Raw genomic sequence first — 22,432 nt, forward strand, 5'->3', positions numbered from 1 at the left:
TAAAAAAAAAATTTAAAGACCGCCTGCTCCAGGTGGTGTTGTGTAAGGGGACTCTTGTTTTCTTATGCATTTGTACTTCAGGAGGAAGTGATGGGAATACTTTGGTAATATATGTGCTTTGTCACAGACAGTCACAACTTTGAGTGATAATCACAGGAAGAAAGCTCATTGATCAGGATCATACACATCCCTGGAGACTGTTTCATAGTGATTAGAGATTTTGCCTTTAATTGGGGGAGGAATCATAGTTGGAGAGTTATGGGAGAGGAGTCTTGAATGAGTAAATTATTTTATTTTTGCATTTAACTCATACTTCCTAAATCACAGAAGCATGGTAAAGATTCTTTTTGAGCTTTAAGGGAAGGCTTTGGCCCACACATTCTCAGTGATTAACTCTTGATTCCATGTGTAGATGATCTGTTTTGTGCACATTTAAAATTCAGAATGATTTTTGCAAAACCAGTAAATGTGATTTGGGGCCTTTTTTTCCATCTCTGCCTAATTTGATATGTTCTGAGAATACAGGGTAACTTGGATTATTAGATGTTTTTGGATTACACATTCCTTCACTTTATGAGGGTACATATTCAAGATTTTCCTTTATGTGGGTGCATACTCAGAAACTTCACATATATGCATTAATTTCTTCATCAAATACTTACTGACTCCCTGCTATGTTCCACACCCTGTTCTAAAAGTTTGACAGGCATCTATGAACAATAAACAAAAATCTCTAACCGTTTCTTCATGAGGATTATTAACTCTTTGTTATTACAAGATGGTCCTTAGAATACGTTTATTCCACTTTTTGTTAACCCGATTTTAAGGAAGAGCAAAACTAAGGATACCTGACTTCAGGAAAGGAGTTTTTGCCACAGAAACCTTTTGCTAACAAAATGCCACTGTTACATCATTTTTAGACATTCCTTTAGAAGTTTGGACCACACACAAATATCAGTCACAATGCTTTATAATCCACCTTCGCTTTGTACATCCATCTCTCTCCAAATTTGCTTGCTTATTCATTCAACTAGATTTACCATTGGCTTTGAATGACTTTTAACTTTCTAAAAATAAAGATCCACCCTTAAAAGCTGAAAATTGTCTTTGAAGATATTTAAAACACTGTGTTGGAGGTAATTTTAATAGCAAAAATTAGGTTATGGGCCACTTGAAAAGAGTAGCACTCTGTTGTCCACATCATTTCTGGCATGCTTATTGAAAGTAAGCCTTACTTGACAGTGACCTTGAACATGTTCTCTGTTAAGTGCATAGCAGAATATACCTCACCAGTATCAGCCTGAGCTTGACTTTAGATGATTCTGTGATTTAATTGGTAGTAAGTAGGCTTTTTTTTTTTTTTTTTTTTTTTTTTTTTTTTTTTTTTTTTCCCCCTCACCAGGTATACAATGTTTATATGGCAGGGAGGCAGCTGTGTTCTAAGCGGTACCGGGAGTTTGCTATCCTACACCAGAACCTGAAGAGAGAGTTTGCCAACTTTACATTTCCCCGACTTCCAGGGAAGTGGCCATTCTCTTTATCAGAACAGCAATTAGATGCCCGACGTCGGGGGTTGGAAGAATATCTAGAAAAAGGTAAGTTGGCCTATTAAATGCTACTACCTTAAGTAGACTTGGATTCTAAACTCCTAAACCGCATGGCTAAGTTTCCTGAAACTGAATAGTGAAAGTAAATCAAATTTATGACCATTGGTGTTGAATGATGTGAGCTTTGAAGCCAAAACTGAAATGTCCAATACAAGGATTAATAGCCTATGTTATTGACTTGCTGAGCACTTAAAAACAGAAAAATGCATAATTAGTTTTTGATGAATTAGGGATCTTTATTGGGTTATGTTATTTACCAGCAAACACGTACAGACCTACTCATCAACATGCTGAATTGATTTGGCAACTAAGTGGGCTGTATTTAAAACATTTTTATTGAAATGACTCTTAGTTCACTGGCATATCCTACTTGAAAAGTCCATTTTCCTCTTACAGTTGTCCATGGATAGGTTTGCCAAGTTGTAGATATCTAAAGTCCCCTTGATCTAAGCAGGTTATAGGTGGAAGTATTGAAACTTTACTTGTTATTTCAGGACTTCCAAATAGTACATCAGGAGTTTGTGGATGTGGATGCTGAAACATTTGGTTATCGGAAAGTCAAGGAGAAATGACCCAGATCTCCGGAATAAGATAGTTCATTTTGTGGCTCAGAGAAGAGACCTTGCTTCGCTACATTATAGAGTTATATAATTTGCCAGTTGTGCAACAGGCTTCTCTTTAAAATACTAATTTAATAGAAAAATAGTCTTATGTGATATTTATTAATTCTGTGTCCTTGTGTAAGAACTAATTGACCTAGTTGAATTTTTTAAAATTTTAGTGGAGAGCCTTATCCCTGAAGAAAAACTGTTTCCCCTGTAGAAGGTAGTGAGACTTCCTCATCTGTTTTTAGCTTTTTTCTAACATGGAATGGCCTCTAAACACAGCCCTTGGGAAATAAAAAGGGTATAAATTTTTTTAATAAAATGAAGTCATCAGTATAACTCATTATCCTCATGAGAGTGTCAAGAAATTAACTTTCTTAGATTTAGACAATTAGCTTCCTTCCTTCCTTCCTTCCTTCCTTCCTTCCTTCCTTCCTTCCTTCCTTCCTTTTAAAGGTTGTTGTTTTGAAGCTTAAGTCAATGAGGTGAGAAGATGCGCTGAGCTTAATACTTAATTACCTACCCATTTTTCCCAAAGTGTTTTTAACTGCTTATGGTTCTCTGACTGGCCTCGTTCCTAGGTAGACCAAGTATACATTTTTCCTTCTGTATTTATGTTTTGTGTTTGCTTTATTCCTGATTGACCTTACCCTAGCTCTGTTGTCTGGCTTGGTCTTCGTTCACATGAGACTGCAAAGTTAGATTTACTGAAGTGTTATTTTGAATGACTTCCTTTGGCTATGTATAATGTTTTTAGCAAGCTACATCTTTGAACATCCTAATTTTCCTCTGTTGTGGTTCATATTTATATGAATGTTTGTTGTGCCTTAATGTGTTATACATCAGGAATGACCACCTCAGCATTGCCTGCTACTGATGATTTATACTTAAACCTTGATACATTGTTGACTTTAAAGTCTCCATTTTTGGGTCTCACACCAGATTCAATTTTTGTTTTCTACAGTATGCTCAATACGTGTCATTGGTGAGAGTGACATCATGCAGGAATTCCTATCAGAATCAGATGAGGTAGGTAAATACTCCCCACAGTGACTGTTCACCCCTTGGCTCCTTGCTGGCGGGGGATAAAGATGTCAATTATAGGTTGAATTGCTGTAAATTCCCCCAATGACTGTTTTTTTTCAAGTTGCCTTTCTTACGTATCCTGCTTATCTTTTAAGACCTAGCGCTAGGTTCACTTTCTCTTTGCATAGCCTTCCCTGATACTCAAGTCCTTGGTTTTTCTTTATCTTTACCTTTTTTTTTTTTTTTTTTTTCTTTTGGAGAGCGTGCGTGATTGGGGAAGGGCAGAGGGAGAGAGGGAGACAGAGAATCCAAAGTGGGCTCTGCACTGTCAGCACGGAGCCTGATGCAGGACTCAAACTCATAAACCATGAGATCATGACCTGAGCTGAAGTTGGATGCTCAACTGACTGAGCCACTCAGGTGCCCCTCAAGTCTTTGGTTTAGGAACCTTTGCAGTCAGACCACTCAATCATCACCTTGTTGCTATCCTATTCTCCCATTTTGTGTACATATAATCAAATTATTACTTTATATTTTTAGTTCACTACAGTGTGAACTACCGGTAGGTAAGAGCTAAGTCTTTTTTTCTAGCCTTATTGAGTTAGAATTGACAAATAAGAATCATCTATATTTGAGGTGTACAACTTGATGTTTTGATGTACGTATACATTGTGAAAGATCACAACAGTCAAGCTAACGAACCTATCCATTACCTCATAGTTACCATTTTCTTTCTTTCTCTCTTTCTTTTTCTTTCTTTCTTTCTCTCTTTCTTTTCTTTTTTCTTTTCTCTCTTTCTTTTCTTTCCCTTCCTTCCTTCCTTCCTTCCTTCCTTCCTTCCTTCCTTTCTCTGTCTCTGTCTCTGTCTCTGTCTCTGTCTCTCTCTCTCTCTCTCTCTCTCTCTCTCCCTGTCTTGTGTGTGGTGAGAGCACTTAAAACCTACCCTCCTGGCAAATTTCAAGTATACATTATAGTATTGTTAACTCTGGTCACCATGGTATTATACATTAGAGCTCTGGACCAAGAGCTAAATCTTGGCCATCTTTGTATTCCCAGTGCCTTACAATAATGTCAAGCATATTAGAGGTGCTTAATAAATACTAATTGAATAGAAGAATGAAGGTGTAATGCTGCTATATTAAATAGTGCATTATCTACTAGTTATTTTATATGTGTATGTCTTATTTTCTCAACTAGGTTATAAATTTCTTGCAGACAAGTGCTTATAATTAATGCTTAGGATGGTTTTAGACAATAGATAGCACCATTTTTCAAATGATAAACGAAGATGGACTTGCTCCTCAATAGTTTCTCTCTAATCAAACTTACAAGCTAGAGGAATGTATTAATCATCAAAAGCAATAAGAAAGAAGTATCTTCTGAATTAAGGGATAAGAATTGTTTACTCTTTCGAAGAAAACTAGGCATCACATTAACTCAGATTCCTGCCTTTCATCCATTTTTCCTGTCAGAGGTGTCATGATTCCTTCTGAGTTCAGGGAGGAACTTATACTACTTGAGCCAATCTAGCATGCCTAACCATTTAAAACCAGAAAATTTTTGTCAAAACTACTACTTCCAGTTGTTTTCTTTTCTCAATGGTGAGTTCTGAATGTTTGGAAGTAGGCCAAAAATGTCATCTGTATTTGACCTAGACTGCCTCACACAAGTGTTCCATTTTGAAATGTGGACACACTGGCTTTAACATGTTTCTTTCCTCCCTGTTCATCTTAAAGGTTAACTTTTGCTGCAGCCTGAAGTCAGGTTTCTGACTTGTAAAATGTATTGACTTTAAGGTGTCTTTTTCCCCTTTTCGTTGGAACTTAACTTTCTATCACATGTTTAGATTGTTGCTTAGTCAGCACGTTATAAGGAGAGTGAGGATATGCTGAGTTACAAATTATGTCTCTGTGTCTTTTCCCACAGAACTACAATGGTGTGTCCGACGTAGAACTGAGAGTAGCATTACCAGATGGAACAACAGTTACAGTCAGGGTTAAAAAGAACAGTACCACAGACCAAGTGTATCAGGTAAATTAAACTTGAACAAGTAGACTCAACATTGGATGGTATGAAGCTAAGGAGGATGGATGAAATGAGTTAATGAAATGAGTTAATAAAGTGCTTGGGCTATCTGGCACATAATAAATTTATTAAATGTGAGCTACTACTATTGATATTGTTATTAATGTGAAAGTACTTTGCCCTCCTTTAAAGAAAAGTACAGTATGTATCCTGGGTCGTAGTGGTTGTAATTAGCGCCCCCCCCCTTTCTTTTCTTTTTCTTTTTTTTTTTAAGTTTATTTATTTATTTTGAGAGATAGTGCCAGTGGGGGAAGGGCAGAGAGAGAATCTCTAGAACTCGGCGCTCTCAACACAGAGCCTGACACAGGGCTCAAACTCATGAACTGTGAGATCATCATGACCTGAGCCTAAGTCAAGAGTTAGATGCTTAACTAACTGAGACACTCAGGTGCCCCAGCCCTGCTTCTTTTTAATTGTAGAAAACTTTAATATAAACAGAACAGTACAGTGGACCTCCATTTATGCATCATTCATATTTAATAACCATCAAGATTTTGCCACATTTGCATTATACGTGTATCTTTTTTTTCTTTTCCTTTGTTTAAATGTTTTATTTTTTTTAAATGTTTATTTAGAGAGAGCTAGCATGCACAAGTGGGGGAGCGGCAAAGAGAGAGGGGTAGAGAGAGAATCCCAAGCAGGCTCTGCACTGTCAGCACGGAGCCCAATGCAGGGCTTGAACCCACAAACCCATGATCATGACCTGAGCTGAAATCAAGAGTCAGGATGCTTACCTGACTGAGCGACCCAGGTGCCCCTGTTTAAATATGTTAAAGCAAATTCCATTTTATTGGGCCTATATAGATTTCAGTATAAATTTCTAAAAAATAAAGGCATTCTTTTTACATAAACACAAAAGCCATTATCAGACCTAAAAAGTTAACAGTATTTCCTTGGCATTAACTAATAACAAATCCACAGTCCAATATTTCCAGCTGTCTAAAAATGATTTTTTATTGTTTGTTAAAATCTGGATCTAAACAAGGTTTGTTTTTTATCTTTGTTTTTAATGTTTATTTTTGAGAGAGAGAGAGAACACGAGCAGGGGAGGGACAGAGAGAGAGGGAGACAGAGGATCTGAAGCAGGCTCCAGGCTCCCTGCTGACAGCAGAGAGCCCAGTGTGGGGCTCGAAGCCACGAGCCATGAGATCATGACCTGAGTCGAAGTTGGACATTTAGCTGACTAAGCCGCCCAGTCGCCCCAGTTTTTATGTTTGTTTGAATATAAGCAGCTTCCCTTCCCTTCCCCACCTTTTTATTTAGATGTTATTAGTTTGTTGCAGAAATTGGGTCTGTGTTGTGCAGTGTCCCACATTCTGAATTTATCTATTTATTTTTACGTGTGTCATTTAATATGTCCATCTCCTTACATTCTGCATGAATGGAAGTTTTGTCTAGAGAGCTCGAGTAGGTTCAGCTTTTTTATAAGAATACTTCCTAACTGGTGAGATACATCTTTCCTATTGTTGTCCCATTTTTAGTGATACTGAGATTAATCGGTGCATTTATTTAGATGGTGATAACCTGGGCTCTCTATTGTAAAATTCCCCATTGGCCTGTAATCAGATGAGTGTATACACTGATGATTGTTGCCTTAACCAGTAATTTCATTAATTCTGTCATTTCTTCATATTTGTTAGGTAGAATTTTTCTATACAGAACTTTTCCTTACCAACTAAGGCTATGTATGTAGTTATCCTAAAATATAGTTTGTAGGAAAGAGAGGATAAATATTTAATTTTTTTAATTGCCAGTTTTCAGAGTGTAATGTTGGCATTGGAGTGTGATGTTGGTGATTCCAGTGATATCCAATGAGATATTTTTATTTTATTTTATTTTATTTTACTTTTATTTTATGTTATTTTTATTTTATTTTAGTATTTGTGGGTTTTAGACATTCAGTATTATTTAATCAATCATGTGTATCATTTTTGATGCTCAGATTGTTTCATCTCTGGCCAGTGGAAGCTCCTTCATATCTGCTCCTGTATTCTTCTGATGCAACTTACTTGTTTATGATAGCATCCTTGCTTTTTGGTACAACAAGGTGTTCTGGCCTCATCTTTGTGTATTTCCTATCCTAGATCTATAATCAGCCACTTCCCTCAAGGAGTCCTGGTTTCTTTCAGTGAGAAATTACATTTAAAGATCATGATCTGGGTGCTAGATATAATCATTGCTTTTAGGCGTAGGCCTTTTTGTCTTTAATCCTGATGTGATCAAGATTTTCAGGGAGACTAACAGGTTTCTGGATATTAATGTTTATTGTTCCTTTGTAGCAAACAAAAAATGTGTTCCCCATACATTTACTCATGTACTGTATACCATGGCAAAGGGTATGTGCAGAATTCAAGGTATTTCTGAAATTATAAAACGGTGAAGTGATTGCAAGGAAAATGTTAATTTTACAAGTTGCTAATGTTTTTGTTTTGTATTCTTTGTTTCTCCCTCTCGCCCCCAAATTGTCTCTAGCAAGGCCTTTTGGTGAGGAGCAGCACTTTTCTCTTCATCCGCTTACTGAGACTTGTAGCTATAAACCATTTTCCAACCCCAGAGAGCATTTCAGTTTCCATTCACTGCAGTAAAGAATGGTAACTTAGAACGTTTATAGTGTCATCAGGGATGAGAATGAGAATGGTATAATTATACTTGGTCTACTGAGCCACTGACATTCCACAATTGTATTTTGTTCAATTAATACCTTATTTATATTGGGATTGATCTTGAAAAGAAATTGTGGTACTATTTTGTGTTTTTTGAGTTTTGTTGATATTTGTAATTTTAGTTTTTTTTTTTTTTTTGTAATTTTAGTTTTATTTGTACATGGAGTCTTTCAATTGCTTTTTGTCATATTAGCTCCTAGAGAGGAGGACTGATACTTGTTTAATATGTCTCTGTTGTCACAACATTTTGCTGTTTTCATGTGGATATCGATGATAGTAATTCTTAGGAAATGGAGATCCTCAGCCTGAGGCATGGATCATCCAAAAAATAAATAAGAACAATTCGTGAAACATGAACAAAATTGACAAACTCTTTTCGGCTCAAGAACCAAAGAGAAAGATTTTGCATGTTAACAGCCTGTATGAAATGTAGGTTGAATGAAAACAAGTAAATAAACAAACAAATAAATAAATATAAATGTAGGTTATATGTATGAGACTGGATATTTAAGAATTTATTTTCTTCTTAAGGTCTGTTCTTGTGAAGCACATTACTTGTAATTGCTGTTAAAAAAGACTTTTGTGGGATGAAATCATATTTCAGAGAAAGAAGATGATATTTAAGGATAGCTTATTAGCTTGAATTGGACATGGAAACTCATACTTAGAGATTATATCTATTTTGGTCAAATATAGGTATTTTCCCCCTTTTATGTTATACATATGTATGCATGAGTGTGTGCACACATACATACAAAAAGAAAAGGTATAGACCATGAATTTAGTTCATGTGAAGCCGAGATGGCAAAACTCCTCCCTTCTCCCCCCTGCACATGCACATACCTGTCTTTTCCCATAGCTTGTCTGATTTAGTTACCCTGAAACCAATCTATCCTGTTTACCCTATAGGCTATTGCAGCAAAGGTTGGCATGGACAGTACAACGGTGAATTACTTTGCCTTATTTGAAGTGATCAATCATTCCTTTGGTAAGTGTCAGTCAGCTAATACTGAGTTTTGTTTGTGAGTATTTTATTCTAATACTATCAGACTGAAGCTCCCGGAAGCCGTCAGACTGAAACTATTTGCTTAGAGAAGAAGAGCTTGAAGGCAAGGGGAGATCACACTCATTAGGACTGTCTCCCACAAGCAGACCAGGCAAATCTTATTACGCCCAAGTCAGAAAGGTGTCTGATCACTGATGATCCTTTTTCCTCTTTTGTAAGTATAACTTACTTATACCTAGCACTGAAATAGATACTTCATGAACTTATTTTAAATCAGGGGTTCAAAAGTAATATATTCCAATGAAATAGCCAAAAAGAGGGGTGTTCTATCTAGCCACAACTTATTTTGGTATACTTTATGCTTTTTGTAGATAGTTAAGAATAGCTTTTTATTTTCAGGAGTCAGAAAAAGATACATTACTTAAAAGTCTTTGCGTTGATGCATATATTTAAGTTTCCATATAAATATACATTCTCTTTCTAGGAAATTTTATTGCATGTTGGCAGGAAGTTTCTCATATGTTATTTTATTTTTTTTATTTTTTTTAATTTTTTTTTTTTTTTAAAGATTTTTTTTTCAACGTTTATTTATTTTTGGGACAGAGAGAGACAGAGCATGAACAGGGGAGGGGCAGAGAGAGAGGGAGACACAGAACCGGAAACAGGCTCCAGGCTCTGAGCCATCAGCCCAGAGCCCGACGCGGGGCTCGAACTCACGGACCGCGAGATCGTGACCTGGCTGAAGTCGGACGCTTAACCGACTGCGCCACCCAGGCGCCCCTCTCATATGTTATTTTATAAAAGCTAGTGATGGTGGCCACATTGGTTGCATTGAGATCACAAAAGGGAGGAAGTCTGAGTGCTTGCTATGAATGACATAGATTTCCTATAGTTTATGGGTCTTTTCCACATCACATATACATGGGGCTAAGGCCAGAAACGATAGATAATATTGATTGATCAGACCTTGCCATCCCTGGTCAAGATAAAACAAGGTTGATTCTCCGTGAAGCAGCCATCTTTTTATTATTTTTCATCTTCCCAACTCCCTATGGTCTAACTAGGCAGATATAAATGTTACAAAGGATTGCTAGGGAACCGGGCACTTGGATTCTAATCTTATCCTTTTTTTCTAAGCTTTAGTTAAGAAATAAAATGGGAAATATTAAATCTGTTTTTTGCAGTGTTACAAAGTCAAGTAAGCATCAAAAGAAGAAAAAACTCTGAGCCTTTCTTAAGAAAAGCAATATAGAAATTAAATGTGATAGTGTTTTATCCTGCCTGTGCATTGTTAGGAAGAGGAAGAAACGTTACTCAGAAGACATTTTTCACTTTGATGAATGTCTTAGAGTTGGGGATGGGGATTGGGGAGAGCCTTTCAGCTCTTAACAAACAAGGGAATTGCCACATGAGAGACTCTGATTGCTCCACAGCTGGGTAAGAGGAGAGGCTTGCTTTAAAGATGTTCAGTGGACATCACTGTAACTTACCAGATAATAGATAAGATATTTTAATTGACTTTGGAATAGATGCTGTCTGCCCAGTCTGCATGTTAACTGAAGGATGTGTCATACAGGTGATAGATTTCAGTCAGTTTAAGACTCAACTGGCCATAGTCATAGTTAGGAGGGATACATTTAGGTAGAGAAATGGTTATTTTGTGGTCCCATAGCAGGCTGCTTGATGGATCTAACCTGATGTTCTGGTTAAGGATAGCCTGCCATTCTTAGTCTGCTTTACACAGTTTATGCTAGGGAAATTCTTTATATATCTTTAATCTCTAGCTTTCTTCCTTTTTTTTTTTTTTTTTTTTTTTTTGGTCTTTTCTTCAGTACGTAAGCTGGCACCTAATGAATTTCCTCATAAACTCTACGTCCAGAATTACACATCAGCTGTGCCAGGCACCTGCCTGACCATTCGAAAGTGGCTTTTTACGACAGAAGAAGAAATCCTCTTAAATGACAATGACCTTGCTGTTACCTACTTTTTTCATCAGGTGGGTGAATTGATCTTCCTGGAAAGGCCTGATTGCTTTTTATGCTTGTATGTAGTGAGTTATTTGCCAATTCAATGTGAATCCTTGGACAAGCTGCTTTGCCTTCTGGATCTTAGTTAAGTTACATTTTTAAAATGTTCTATCCCGGGTGCCTGGTTGGCTCAGTCTATAGTATAGCATGTGACTCTTGATCTTGGGATTGTGAGTTCAAGCCCCACATTGTGTGTAGAGATTACTTAAAAAATAAAATCTTTAAAAAATAAAAAAGAATCAAATAAAATATTCTAACCCATTTAACAAAAGATAAATAAATTTAAGAAGTAAAGATGTGCTGGAGTTAAGAATAAATTTATTACTGGGGCGCCTGGGTGGTTCAGTCGGTTGGGCCTCCGACTTCGACTCAGGTCATGATCTCAGTGTTCGTGAGTTTGAGCCCCGCGTTGGGCTCTGTGCTGGCAGCTCAGAGCCTGGAGCCTGCTTCACATTCTCTCTCTCTCTCTCTCTCTCTCTCTCTCTCTCTCTGCCCCTCCCCCCCCCAAATAAAGTAAAACATAAAAAAAATTTTTTTTAAAAGAATAAATTTATTACTGTTTTTTTAAACAACAGGAAATTAGCATATGGCTATATACCTTTCAAAAAACTTTTCATCAAGGGGCCCCTGGGTGGTTCAGTCGGCATCTGACTTCGGCTCAGATCATGATCTCATGGTTTGTGAGTTTGAGCCACATGTCGGGCTCTGTGCTGACAGCTCAGAGCCTGCAGCCTGCTTCGGATTCTGTGTCTCCCTCTGTCTCTGCCCCTCCCCCACTCATGCTCTGTCTTTCTCTGACTCTCAAAAAATAAACGTTAAAAAAACACCGTTTTTAAAAAGTAACCAGGTTTGTTAAAAATTTTTTTTTCATCAAAATTATGCATACATAAAGTTTAAAGCATCAAATAGTTCTACATAGGTTATTGTGAAAAATACTAGTTACCCTGTTTGTCTTCATCTCCCCCTCCCTTAGGCAACCATTTTCACCTCCTTTAGCTTTTGTTTGTTATTGTTGGTTTTGTTTTATATTTACTTCCATTTCTCTGTTATAACTTGATTATATTGCTCCTACTTGATTTTTTAATCAAGCAGTATCTCTTGATTTCCTAGTATAGAAGATGAGACTCTAGATACGTTTCCTCCCGCATTCCCGCTACATACCATACCCATACCCATACTCAAGCATAGGTGACAGAGGTAGAAGTTGAACTAGTCTTTTGACTTTAACTCTAAACTCACTGTGTTATTTTATTTTTATTTTTTATTTTTTATTTGAGAGAGAGTGGGAACAGGGGAGAGGGGCGGGGTGCGGGGGGAGAGGGAGAGAACCCCAAGCAGGCTCCATGCTCAGCGCAGAGCCTGACACGGAGCATGATCCCACAACCCCCAGGATCATGACCTTAGCCAAATAGAGTCAGACGCTCAACTGACTGAGCCACCAGGCACCCTGAACTCACTGTGTTATGCAAATAGTTTCCCTTAAATATAGGGATAGATTTCTACCTTAAGGAAATTAGCAGCCTTCTGGTAAAGATTCAAGCGGGTCCCTGCCTGGTGCCTGCAAAAGTTGTCCTTGTAGTAAAACACTGAGGTTAGATTCCGAGTGCCCTGGACAAATGATTGTGTTTGTTCTTTTCCTTCCTTTTTTTTTTTCTTCCAAAGATGAGTTTTCCCTTCTATTGGATTTTAAAAGCTTTTCTTGGGGTAGAGTGAAGTTGGGAAGGGGATGCACGTTTCATATAGCTGAGCCAGGAGTAGTTTAGAATTAGCGTATTTTATCTAGGTACCTTCGTGCCTGTATCAAGTCCTGTTGGGGACTTTTGTCCACGTGGGGTCTCAGATTTATTACTTCCTCTCTTCCAGTTGCTACCACCCTAGTTTACAGTCTTGTTTCACTTCATGCTTAAAGCACTATAACGTTGTCATTCTCCCTTATTTCATTCTCTCCTTATCTTGATTCATTTGGCACTCATACACAAATCAATCTTTCTTTTAAAAATAACACACATTTTTATTGCTTATTTTAGCTCCAGTAGTCTTAGTGCTGCTGTCCTTAAGTTTAAATTCCTGTCCCTGTTCTCTGGGATCCTTCATAATCTGTTAACCTACCCATCCAGCATTATCTTTTGTTGTCCCCTGACACATACCCTTTATTTAAATCAGACAGATCTGTCTCCTGAATGTATTTAAGCTCAAACACATTCCTGACTTCTGTTTGTAGTTTATTCTGTCCGCCTAACCTTTGGAGTCCAATCAAGGCTTTCCTGATAACTACAATTAGCAAAAAGCTCTGCTATCCTGACTACATGTATCACTTACTATCATACATCTTTGCTACCTCATTGTTACCTTTAACAATTATGGACTATCTTTCAGTGTTCTCTCATCTTTACACTGTATAAATTAAGTGGAATTTAAATCTCTTAACATGAGAAACAAGATCCCTCCTGTGCCTAGAACGGTTCTTGAGCACATACTGGGCACTCTTTAAGTGCTGCTTATTCTAATAAATATATCCACGTGTAAGAGTTCACTGGTGGTGATTATGATGGTCCAAATGGGTAAAAGTTATTCTGAAATGAATCTGTATCTCTTTTGTCAAGAATGTGCTTGATAATGACTTTGATGTTCCTTTCTTCCCTGCCCTTGTTTTGGTGACAGGCCGTTGATGATGTGAAAAAAGGTTATATCAAAGCAGAGGAAAAGTCCTACCAGTTACAGAAGCTGTATGAACAAAGGAAAATGGTCATGGTAGGTTTATGTCCCCATAATCTCCTTATATCTCTTAAACCTGTTGTTCCAGTTATTTCTGAGAGATAATACAACTGGTCAGTGGCTTAATTGATTTAAAAAAAAAAAAAGGAGGGGATATAGATGTAACATACCCATTATGTTCCTCCATTAGCACATGAGAAGATATGTTGCTATATATGTGTATATAGCTTTATTATTAGTAATAACTGAGTATTTTTTGATAGAAAGTTCTAAAACAAAAGATGTACAAAACATTTCATAGATATCAATTCTCTAAGAGTTGATATTTAGATTTTTAACATTAGAAATTGTTTTATTTGTGATTTAGCAATTGCAAAATTGTCTTTACAACTTCCTTCTCTACAGTTGCTTAAAATGCTCAGTAGTGTCTTTGGTCAGTGTGATATGTGTGCTGTTTGATTTGATAGATGCTACTAGCATCATGTGGCTATTTAAGTTTAATTTTAAATTCATTTAAATTAAATAAAATTTAAAATCCAGTTCCTCAGATGTGCCAGCCTCATTTCAAGTGTTGAGTAAGTACCTACCATATCGGGACAGCTCAGATACAGAACATTTTCATCATCACAGAGTGCTGAGGGGGTGCTGCCTATAGTAGTACCTAAATGTTTTGTTTTTGTTTTTGTTTTCCCCCCAGTAAATGTTTTAAAATTAATTTTCAGGAGCACCTGAGTGGCTCAGTTGGTTAAGTATCCACCTCTTGATTTCGGCTTAGGTCATGATCTCACCGTTCATGAGTTTGAGCTCCATGTGGGGCTCCACACTGGCAGTGCAGAGCCTGCTTGGGGTTCTCTCTCTCCCTCTCTCTCTGGCCCTCCCTCACTCATGTGTGCTCTCTCCCTCTCTTAAAATAAATAAATAAACTTAAAAAATAAAATAAAATTATTTTTCAATTTGCACCTGCCATAAATACAGGGATGGAAATTGTCAAAAAAAATTTTGTAAGGGACGCTCTGCTTACAAAAACTTTCACTCATAGCATTTTAAATTTTCTTTCTTTGCAAATTCACATATAGTTGAAACTTTTCCAATTATAATTTTTCATGGTTTCTCACAAGACAATTACTGTATTCGTGATGATTCTGATAGGTCACTTGAATTTCTTTTGTACCCTCTCTGTGTGCATTTTTTATGAGGGAACATTCTGTGTCTAAATTAATTACGTTGGAATAAGAATGCAAACAAGTCAGCCATTGAACTCGGCCCCTAATCTTATGTCTAGATAGTTATTTTATCACTTATATGACAAAAAGTAATAAATCTGTTTGCCTTAGAAAACTGCCAGAGATGAGGGAACCATTTATCAGTGTTCTGCATCCCAGCAGGCTAGAATAGACACAAAAATCTTTTAAATAGAATTAGGTCTTGACAGAATTTTGGTAAAGGCAATTTTACTATGTGAGAAACAGGCTTTTAAAACTCGATTCCCACCTGTTCTTAAAGATCATGGCATTGTCTTCTGTATATTAATGCATGATTCTGATCAGCATTTCTGCATCTTTTTGACGAAAAGGACCAAATACCGAAGGATCTCTGAAATATTTCTTTGCCTTTGCCAAAGGCGGCAAATCAAAGTAATTTCATAAGGGCTACTGATAATGACAGTATGGGATATATATTGTTTCTTTTATCAGTATGGGATATATATTGTTTCTTTGTACATATAGTACTTCAAACACAATAACTTCCATATATGTATCCAACTAAAAATATTTGTTGAGTACTGAGTGTGTGCCAGGCACAGTACAAAGTGCTAAAAAAATATATAAGTAGATTTGGGTTGTTCTGTGGCAATATATAGAAAATCTGAATTTAACAAGCATGGTAATCTATTACAAAATTACTTTTAGACTCAAGTTTGTATCTTGTTATCACTCAATTAAGAACTGAGTACAGTTGATGTTTTCCTTTTGGGTCATTGGAATGTGTATAAGATATGCTTAAACATTAATGAAATTCTATTATCTTAAAAACCTAGTGCCAACAAACAAGTGTGTACTAGCCCCATCATACTGCAATCAGATTTTATATAAAGTCCCACCAGAGTTTGAAAAGTTTAAATTGTATTCAATGTATTCAAGTATTAGTGTTCAAAGACATTAGCCTAGCCAGCGGTCATGTTCAGTACATTGAAACTTCCAACTCAAATGGACCCTTCCAAGCCCATACACCTTGACTCCATTATCTGTAGCAACTTAATATGGTTGATAGGCCTAAGATTAGGCCAAATCACTGTTAGTTGCCAAATTACTGGGAGGCCTCCAACAATTCAACAGACTTCTCAGTTTTAGTTTCTTTTCTTTAAAATGAGGATGTTCAGATTGCCAGCTGTCAAGTAGAATCTTGACAAAAACTCCCAAAATTCTTAAAACATTCCCAGTGTGATAAAAAAATGGTTTTGTTTTCTACTTATTTACAAAGGTAGATTGAATCTCAAATTTGGATGGTTGAGAATATAATATACAAGAGAGATTTTGTTTCTTTTTCTTTTTTTCTTTTTTTTGACTCTCACACAAACAGTAGATGTGTATAACTTACATTTTTCTTGTATTTAAGTGGCCTGATATTTACCATTGTTAAACTGACAAAAAAATTTCTGTTAGTGTTTCTCAATATAATTTTTTTATTTTAAAAAATATATATTTTTAAGAGAGAGAGAGACAGAGACAGAGCGCGAGCAGGGGAGGGGCAGAGAGAGAGAGGGAGACACAGAATCCAAAGCAGGCTCCAGGCTCTGAGCTGTTGGCACAGAGCCCAACTTGGGACTCGAACTCATGGACCATGAGATCATGACTTGAGTGAAGTCAGACGCTTAACTGACTGAGCCACCCAGGCGCCCCTCTCAATATGACTTTTAATTAAGATTTCACACAAGGCAATATATGTGAAAGTCCGTGTTTTTCAAAGTGTGGTCCTCACCTCAATTACATGGGAGTCACTTGTGAAACCTACTTAAGATGCAGCTTTCTGGACCCCCATCTCACATTTACTAAGCCAAAATCTTGGGTAGGACCTAGGAATCTTTGTAAAGATTTTTACAGAAGCACCCTGGTGATTTTAAAACTTAAGTTGCTTCAGAATCGCTATTCTAGGGGCTTGGGAGAGTTGGCTCCTGAGGTTCCCTTCAAGCCCTTATTTCAATTTTAGACCTGGTTTGATTCTTAGTAGGTTGCTTGGGAGAACAGAGAGTTCTCTAGAATGGATCTCAACCCACTCAACCTAAAGTATTTATTCTGTTAAGTACTGAGTCTCTGCTTTAATAATTGTCCCGTTTCTATATTTACTTATCTTGCTGAACACTGAACATTTATAAGATGTCCTGTGCTATACTTTTCCTCATCTCTGGCCTAATGTGGGTCCTCATCTAAATGATACATGGATCAAGGAAGATAGTATAGGATACATATTTAGCCAGTCAAAACTTAAATAAGAAAGGAGAATGGACAGGACAATTTTGTGTTTTAAATATATAACTTTAATAAATGTGGTTGAAAACAAAAATTCACTCTTCTTTTAGAAACTTTGGATGGGGGCGCCTGGGTGGCTCAGTTGGTTAAGCCTCCGACTTCAGCTCAGGTCATGATCTCGCGGTCTGTGAGTTCGAGCCCCGCATCGGGCTCTGTGCTGACAGCTCAGAGCCTGGAGCCTGTTTCGGATTCTGTGTCTCCCTCTCTCTCTGCCCCTCCCCCATTCATGCTCTGTCCCTCTCTGTCTCAAAAATAAATAAACGTTAAAAAAAATTAAAAAAAAAAAAGAAACTTTGGATGTATGTAGAGGGCGCCTGGGTAGCTCTTAAGCATCCAACTCTTGGTTTCGGGCTCAGGTCATGATCTCATGGTTTATGAGTTTGAGCCCCACGTCAGATTCTGTGCTGACAGTGTGGAGCCTGCTTAGGATTCTCCACTGTTCCCTCTCTCTCTCTGCCCCTCCCCTGCTCACACACTCTCTCAAAATAAATAAATAAACTCAAAAAAAAAAAAATAAACAACCTTTGGATGTATATAAAAATTTAAATATTTCTTCTCTTTACACTTTGTGCAAATCTAGGAATGTAGAACTTTGTCTAAAACTGAGAAGTACTGCCTGACCTGAGAATCTTTGAAAAACCTTATATTTCCCAAATGAGACTTTACCTCTCTCTTGTCACCAAATTCCACTCAGGTTATTTTTAGAACTTAATGCTATTAGGAAGTCCTCTGGGGGCGCCTGGGTGGCTCAGTTGGTTGAGCGTCTGACTTTGGCTCAGGTCATGATCTCGCGGTTTGTGAGTTCAAGCCCCGTGTCGGGCTCTGTGCTGATGGCTCCGAGCCTGGAGCCTGCTTCAGATTCTGCGTCTCCGTCTCTCTCTGCCCCTCCCCCACTTGTGCTCTGTCTCTGTCTATCAAAAATAAATAAAATGTAAAAAAAAAAAAAAAAAAAAGGAAGTCCTCTGAAGGTCTTTTGCTTTCGAGGACTATTACATTCTTGAATATGGAGGGATAATCAGTGTTTTGATTCAAAGGTGAGAGAGAGGGGCACATACTTTGTGCCTGGTACTGTGCCAGACACAGTATGTGTATTCTCATTTCCTCCTGATAACAACCATGCAGGTGTTATCCCCACTTTACAGAGGAGAAGTGGATTCTGAGAGATCACGATTCTTACCTAAGATCATATTGCTTATCAGAAGTGGAACTAGAAGTTGAACCTGTTTCTGTCTTGCTTCAAAGCATGTGTTCTTTGCTGTCACAGGGAAAAGAAGCTGACAGCAGTGTCCTTTATTTCCAGATGGCAGGGGGAAGCCCCTAGACAGAGTAACTTACAGAGTCACAGAGAGTTCAGGGTATGCTGAGCACCAGGCCTCACCTGGTGTCTTTTCCTAATCCCTCCCTTTGTCTGCATGTTTCTCTTTTTAATAAATAAAGTCAAGCTCCCCATTAGGAATAAGGCGGAAATACTTTTTTTAATATTTATTTGTGAGAGAGATATAGAGAGCATGAGTGGGGAGGGACAGGGAGAAAGGGAAGGAGACACAGAATCTGAAGCAGGTTCCAGGCTCTGAGCTGTCAGCCCAGAGCCCGAAGCGGGGCTCGAACTCACGAACTGTGAGATCATGACCTGAGCCAAAGTCAGACGCTTAACCAACTGAACCACCCAGGTGCTCCAGAGATACTTTTAGAGCAGTAGTGATGCCTCTTAAAGAGGAGAACTCTCAGGAAATGTGTTATACATAAGGCTTTTTTGGTAAAGGACGTGAGCAGAACCAGTCTCAAGGCTGCGTGACACCTTCCAGCGTTTGCAGAGGTCCTAAGCACCCTTTTTTTTTTTTAAGCAATTTTGAAATCTGTTTTCTTTCTTTTCTTTTAAATTTTATTTATTTATTTTGAGAGAGAGAGAGAGCCTTACTCAGGGCTCAGTATCACACACTGTGAGGTCATGACCTGAGCGGAAATCAAGAGGCAGACTCTTAACCTACTGTGCCACGCAGGCGCCTCCCTGAGCCCCTTTGAGCAGTACCTACTGCTTGTTGAGCACACAGAAATTTCCCCATGACTGTGTTAGGGGGGCGCCTTGGATTGAGCATTGGCATGCAGGGACTCTTCTCTTTGCCTTTAATATTTTATTGTAGAGAATTTCAAGTATGTAAGGAATTTGGAAGAATAGTACCATTTAGCCCCCCAAGTACCCATTAATCAGTTGCAGCAACCTTCTGCTCTCTACCACTCCTGTTTCATCCGTCTCACTCGCATGAGCTTTTCCCTGGAGAGAAAATAGTTGAGCCTTCTGGCTAGGGATAATGGAGCCTTTAAAATTATTTTTTTAAGCTATCCTTTATTGAATACCTAATTATGTACTAAGTACTGTGCTAAATACTTTAATGGTCACAAGTAACTGTGTGATGTAGGTGCTGTTATTCTTTTCTTTTTATAGAAGAGGAAACTAGAGCTCCTGGGAGTTAGTAATTTGGCTGGAGTGCAAGTGCCTCATCCAAGGTGACAGAGTCAGGAAGTGGTGGAACCAGGATTCAAGCCCAGGGTGGTCTGGGCCCAGGCTCCTGACCACTCCTCGTACTGCTTCCTGTCTCAACCCCAGAAGAGTTCTATTCTGTGGCACTGCCTGTCCCTGGCCAGAGATATTTTTTGTTCATAGTGCCACTGGCAGGCCCAAGCAGTGGCTACTTTTCTCCCTGGTACAGGAAGGGTGATGAGATAGGGGGTGGAGGAGTGGGATAGAAGGAAGGAGAACTGAGAAAAAAGCAAGTCGGTTATTGTGGCACTTCTGAATTGATCCTGTCGCTGTGTTCTTGCTGTCCTTTTATAATGTTTCTCCTTCAAGGTTGCCATTATTTTACCTAAACAGAAATAAGTACAAGGTAGGAAAGGGAGTATGTGGTGTGATTTTTCCCTAGGTCCTTAAGTCCTCCCAGACCATCTCTGGGGCAGTAGTGACCGTCTTTAGTGCCATTCATTGGTACTAGAGCTGCCGGTTGCCCAGGGCCCTTTTTGTACCTAGGTCCCTTGGTCTCTTCTTTCTTGGGCAAAAGGTGACCCTCCAATGTGTTCCAGTCTCCCTGCCCATCTAGCTGAAATCAGCTAGGGTGCTGTGCCTCTGTCTTCTCTCCAACACTCCCCACATGTTCCTAGTGCGCCCTGTTGGCCTGTGTGCTGGGCAGCCGAGGGTACAGGGACTCAAGGTTCTTTACTTATTTCCTAGGCAGTCCCTGAGGAGAAACCGGCTCAGAGTCCATGTGTCTTTTTTTTTTTTAAATCATCTTTTCCTTATTTCTCTTCTACTCTCCTTCCCACTCATCTTTTACTCTCCCATCTCAACTCAAAATAGTTGAGTGAAAGAGAGGCCAGTCTTCACTGTAGAGGAGAAAGGACAGAGAGCTGAGTTAGAGTCCTCTCTGAATCAGTCTTGTAGCATTGTACCTTTGAGGGTCATTTATGCCACTCGATTTTGGTCCACATGATGTTTAAGGAGGCGTGTGTACTGGAGATCAGGGGATGGTGGTGCTGATTTGGGGCCTAGTTGGCGATAGAGAAAGGACCAGTGGCCATGAAATTAAACCTAGCTTCTAATCCTGACTGTGCCACTTACTATTACCTGTGACCTTCAGCAAGTCTCCTGTGACTCTGGGTTTCTGTAAAATGACTGGCTTAAACATGTTATGAGTATGGGATTTGGGGGTAGCTTACTCCTCGTCACTGAGGTTCTTGTAACTTTTGATTTGTGAGGAGACATGAGCTACCTTTACTCAGTCATGTAGATCAGTTTGAGTCCCTTCCTGGATGCTAGTGAAAGGAGGGGCAGCCTAAACAGCCTTGTGAGTTCACCTTTCGACATACGGGTCTTGGTCACAGCACCTCTTCTGGCTTCGTTTGTGTACTTTTTGAAGCAGAGAAAGGAGGTGGGGCTGGAAGTGGAACAAAGAATAGGCTTGGAGTCCTGGCCCTTCTTAGAGCTGGTCATGCTGTGAAGACCAGAGTCTTCAGGTTGCTGGGTGAGAGGATTCTCTTTGTTCTTTCTCTGGTGACATCCCAGCAGCTCTTCGTGGTGGTTTAGTTCCATAGTAACCCTGTTACACACACACACACACACACACACACACACGCACAGACACACACACCTTTTTTTTTTTTTTTTTTCCAGTATCTCAACATGCTGAGGACTTGTGAGGGCTACAATGAAATCATCTTCCCCCACTGCGCCTGTGACTCCAGGAGGAAGGGGCACGTTATCACAGCCATCAGCATCACGCACTTTAAACTGCATGCCTGCACTGAAGAAGGACAGCTGGAGGTGACAGTTCAGCATGGGGCCAGGGCTGGGAGCATTGGGGACACTGCCACTTACCCACTCTGGTTTCGTTCCTGTCAGGAGGGGAGATGAAATTCATACTATGGTGATGGGGCAGGTAAATCAGCACTGGGTCCACAAGGATCCTCACCTTCCTGGCTGCTCACATGGACTCATTCTTCCCTCAGTCTTATTGACATGATGCAGACACTCACTCCCTTGTCTTCTGCTGTCTGGCCCAGAACCATCTCAGCTCAGGTGCCCAGCATTCTCAGACTTAACACTCTGTTCTTGGTCATTTAGAACCAGGTAATAGCATTTGAATGGGACGAGATGCAGCGATGGGATACGGATGAAGAAGGAATGGCCTTCTGCTTCGAGTATGCACGAGGAGAGAAGAAGCCTCGATGGGTTAAAATCTTCACACCATATGTGAGTGGTAGACTGGAAGCACTCTTGGGAAAGTATATTGGGTTTGATGTTCTCCAGCTGAGCGCATAAATGGGGAGGGCTGCAGCCATAGCAGTTGTCTTTGAGCCTTAGAGCCCCAGGTTCTTCCTGGCTGTCCTGAGGACAGACTGGGAGTGGCAGCTTCACTTCCCGCCTGACTCACAGCTGCCACTAGGAGGGGCCCCAGACTAGTGAAGGGGTTCTTGTGGTGCTCAGCAAGGTTGGGAAGGTGGGGAGACTGGGGGCAGGGGTTCAGAGGCATGGCCCTGTGGTGCCTGGTGGGTCATAAGAAGTCAGCGTCACTATCTTGTCTTTGTTATGTTTTTTGTTTTGTTTTTCAGTTTAATTATATGCACGAATGCTTCGAGAGGGTGTTCTGTGAGCTCAAGTGGAGAAAAGAGGTAATTCG

General features: G+C 39.1%; 1 protein-coding gene across 1 annotated transcript in view; it reads left to right on the forward strand.

The window, feature by feature from the left end:
• Nucleotides 1-22,432, forward strand: part of SNX27 (sorting nexin 27) — a 71,455-nt gene that overhangs the window by 44,300 nt on the left and 4,723 nt on the right. Inside the window, exons 3-11 of the mRNA XM_030328229.1 lie at nucleotides 1,403-1,595; nucleotides 3,177-3,241; nucleotides 5,165-5,269; nucleotides 8,896-8,974; nucleotides 10,825-10,988; nucleotides 13,681-13,770; nucleotides 21,427-21,576; nucleotides 21,877-22,005; nucleotides 22,365-22,424. Coding sequence (XP_030184089.1) covers nucleotides 1,403-1,595; nucleotides 3,177-3,241; nucleotides 5,165-5,269; nucleotides 8,896-8,974; nucleotides 10,825-10,988; nucleotides 13,681-13,770; nucleotides 21,427-21,576; nucleotides 21,877-22,005; nucleotides 22,365-22,424 — 1,035 coding nt within the window. The remainder of the gene's footprint in view (nucleotides 1-1,402; nucleotides 1,596-3,176; nucleotides 3,242-5,164; nucleotides 5,270-8,895; nucleotides 8,975-10,824; nucleotides 10,989-13,680; nucleotides 13,771-21,426; nucleotides 21,577-21,876; nucleotides 22,006-22,364; nucleotides 22,425-22,432) is intronic.

Source organism: Lynx canadensis, chromosome C1, assembly GCF_007474595.2.
Source record: "Lynx canadensis isolate LIC74 chromosome C1, mLynCan4.pri.v2, whole genome shotgun sequence".
Classification (NCBI taxonomy): domain Eukaryota; kingdom Metazoa; phylum Chordata; class Mammalia; order Carnivora; family Felidae; genus Lynx; species Lynx canadensis.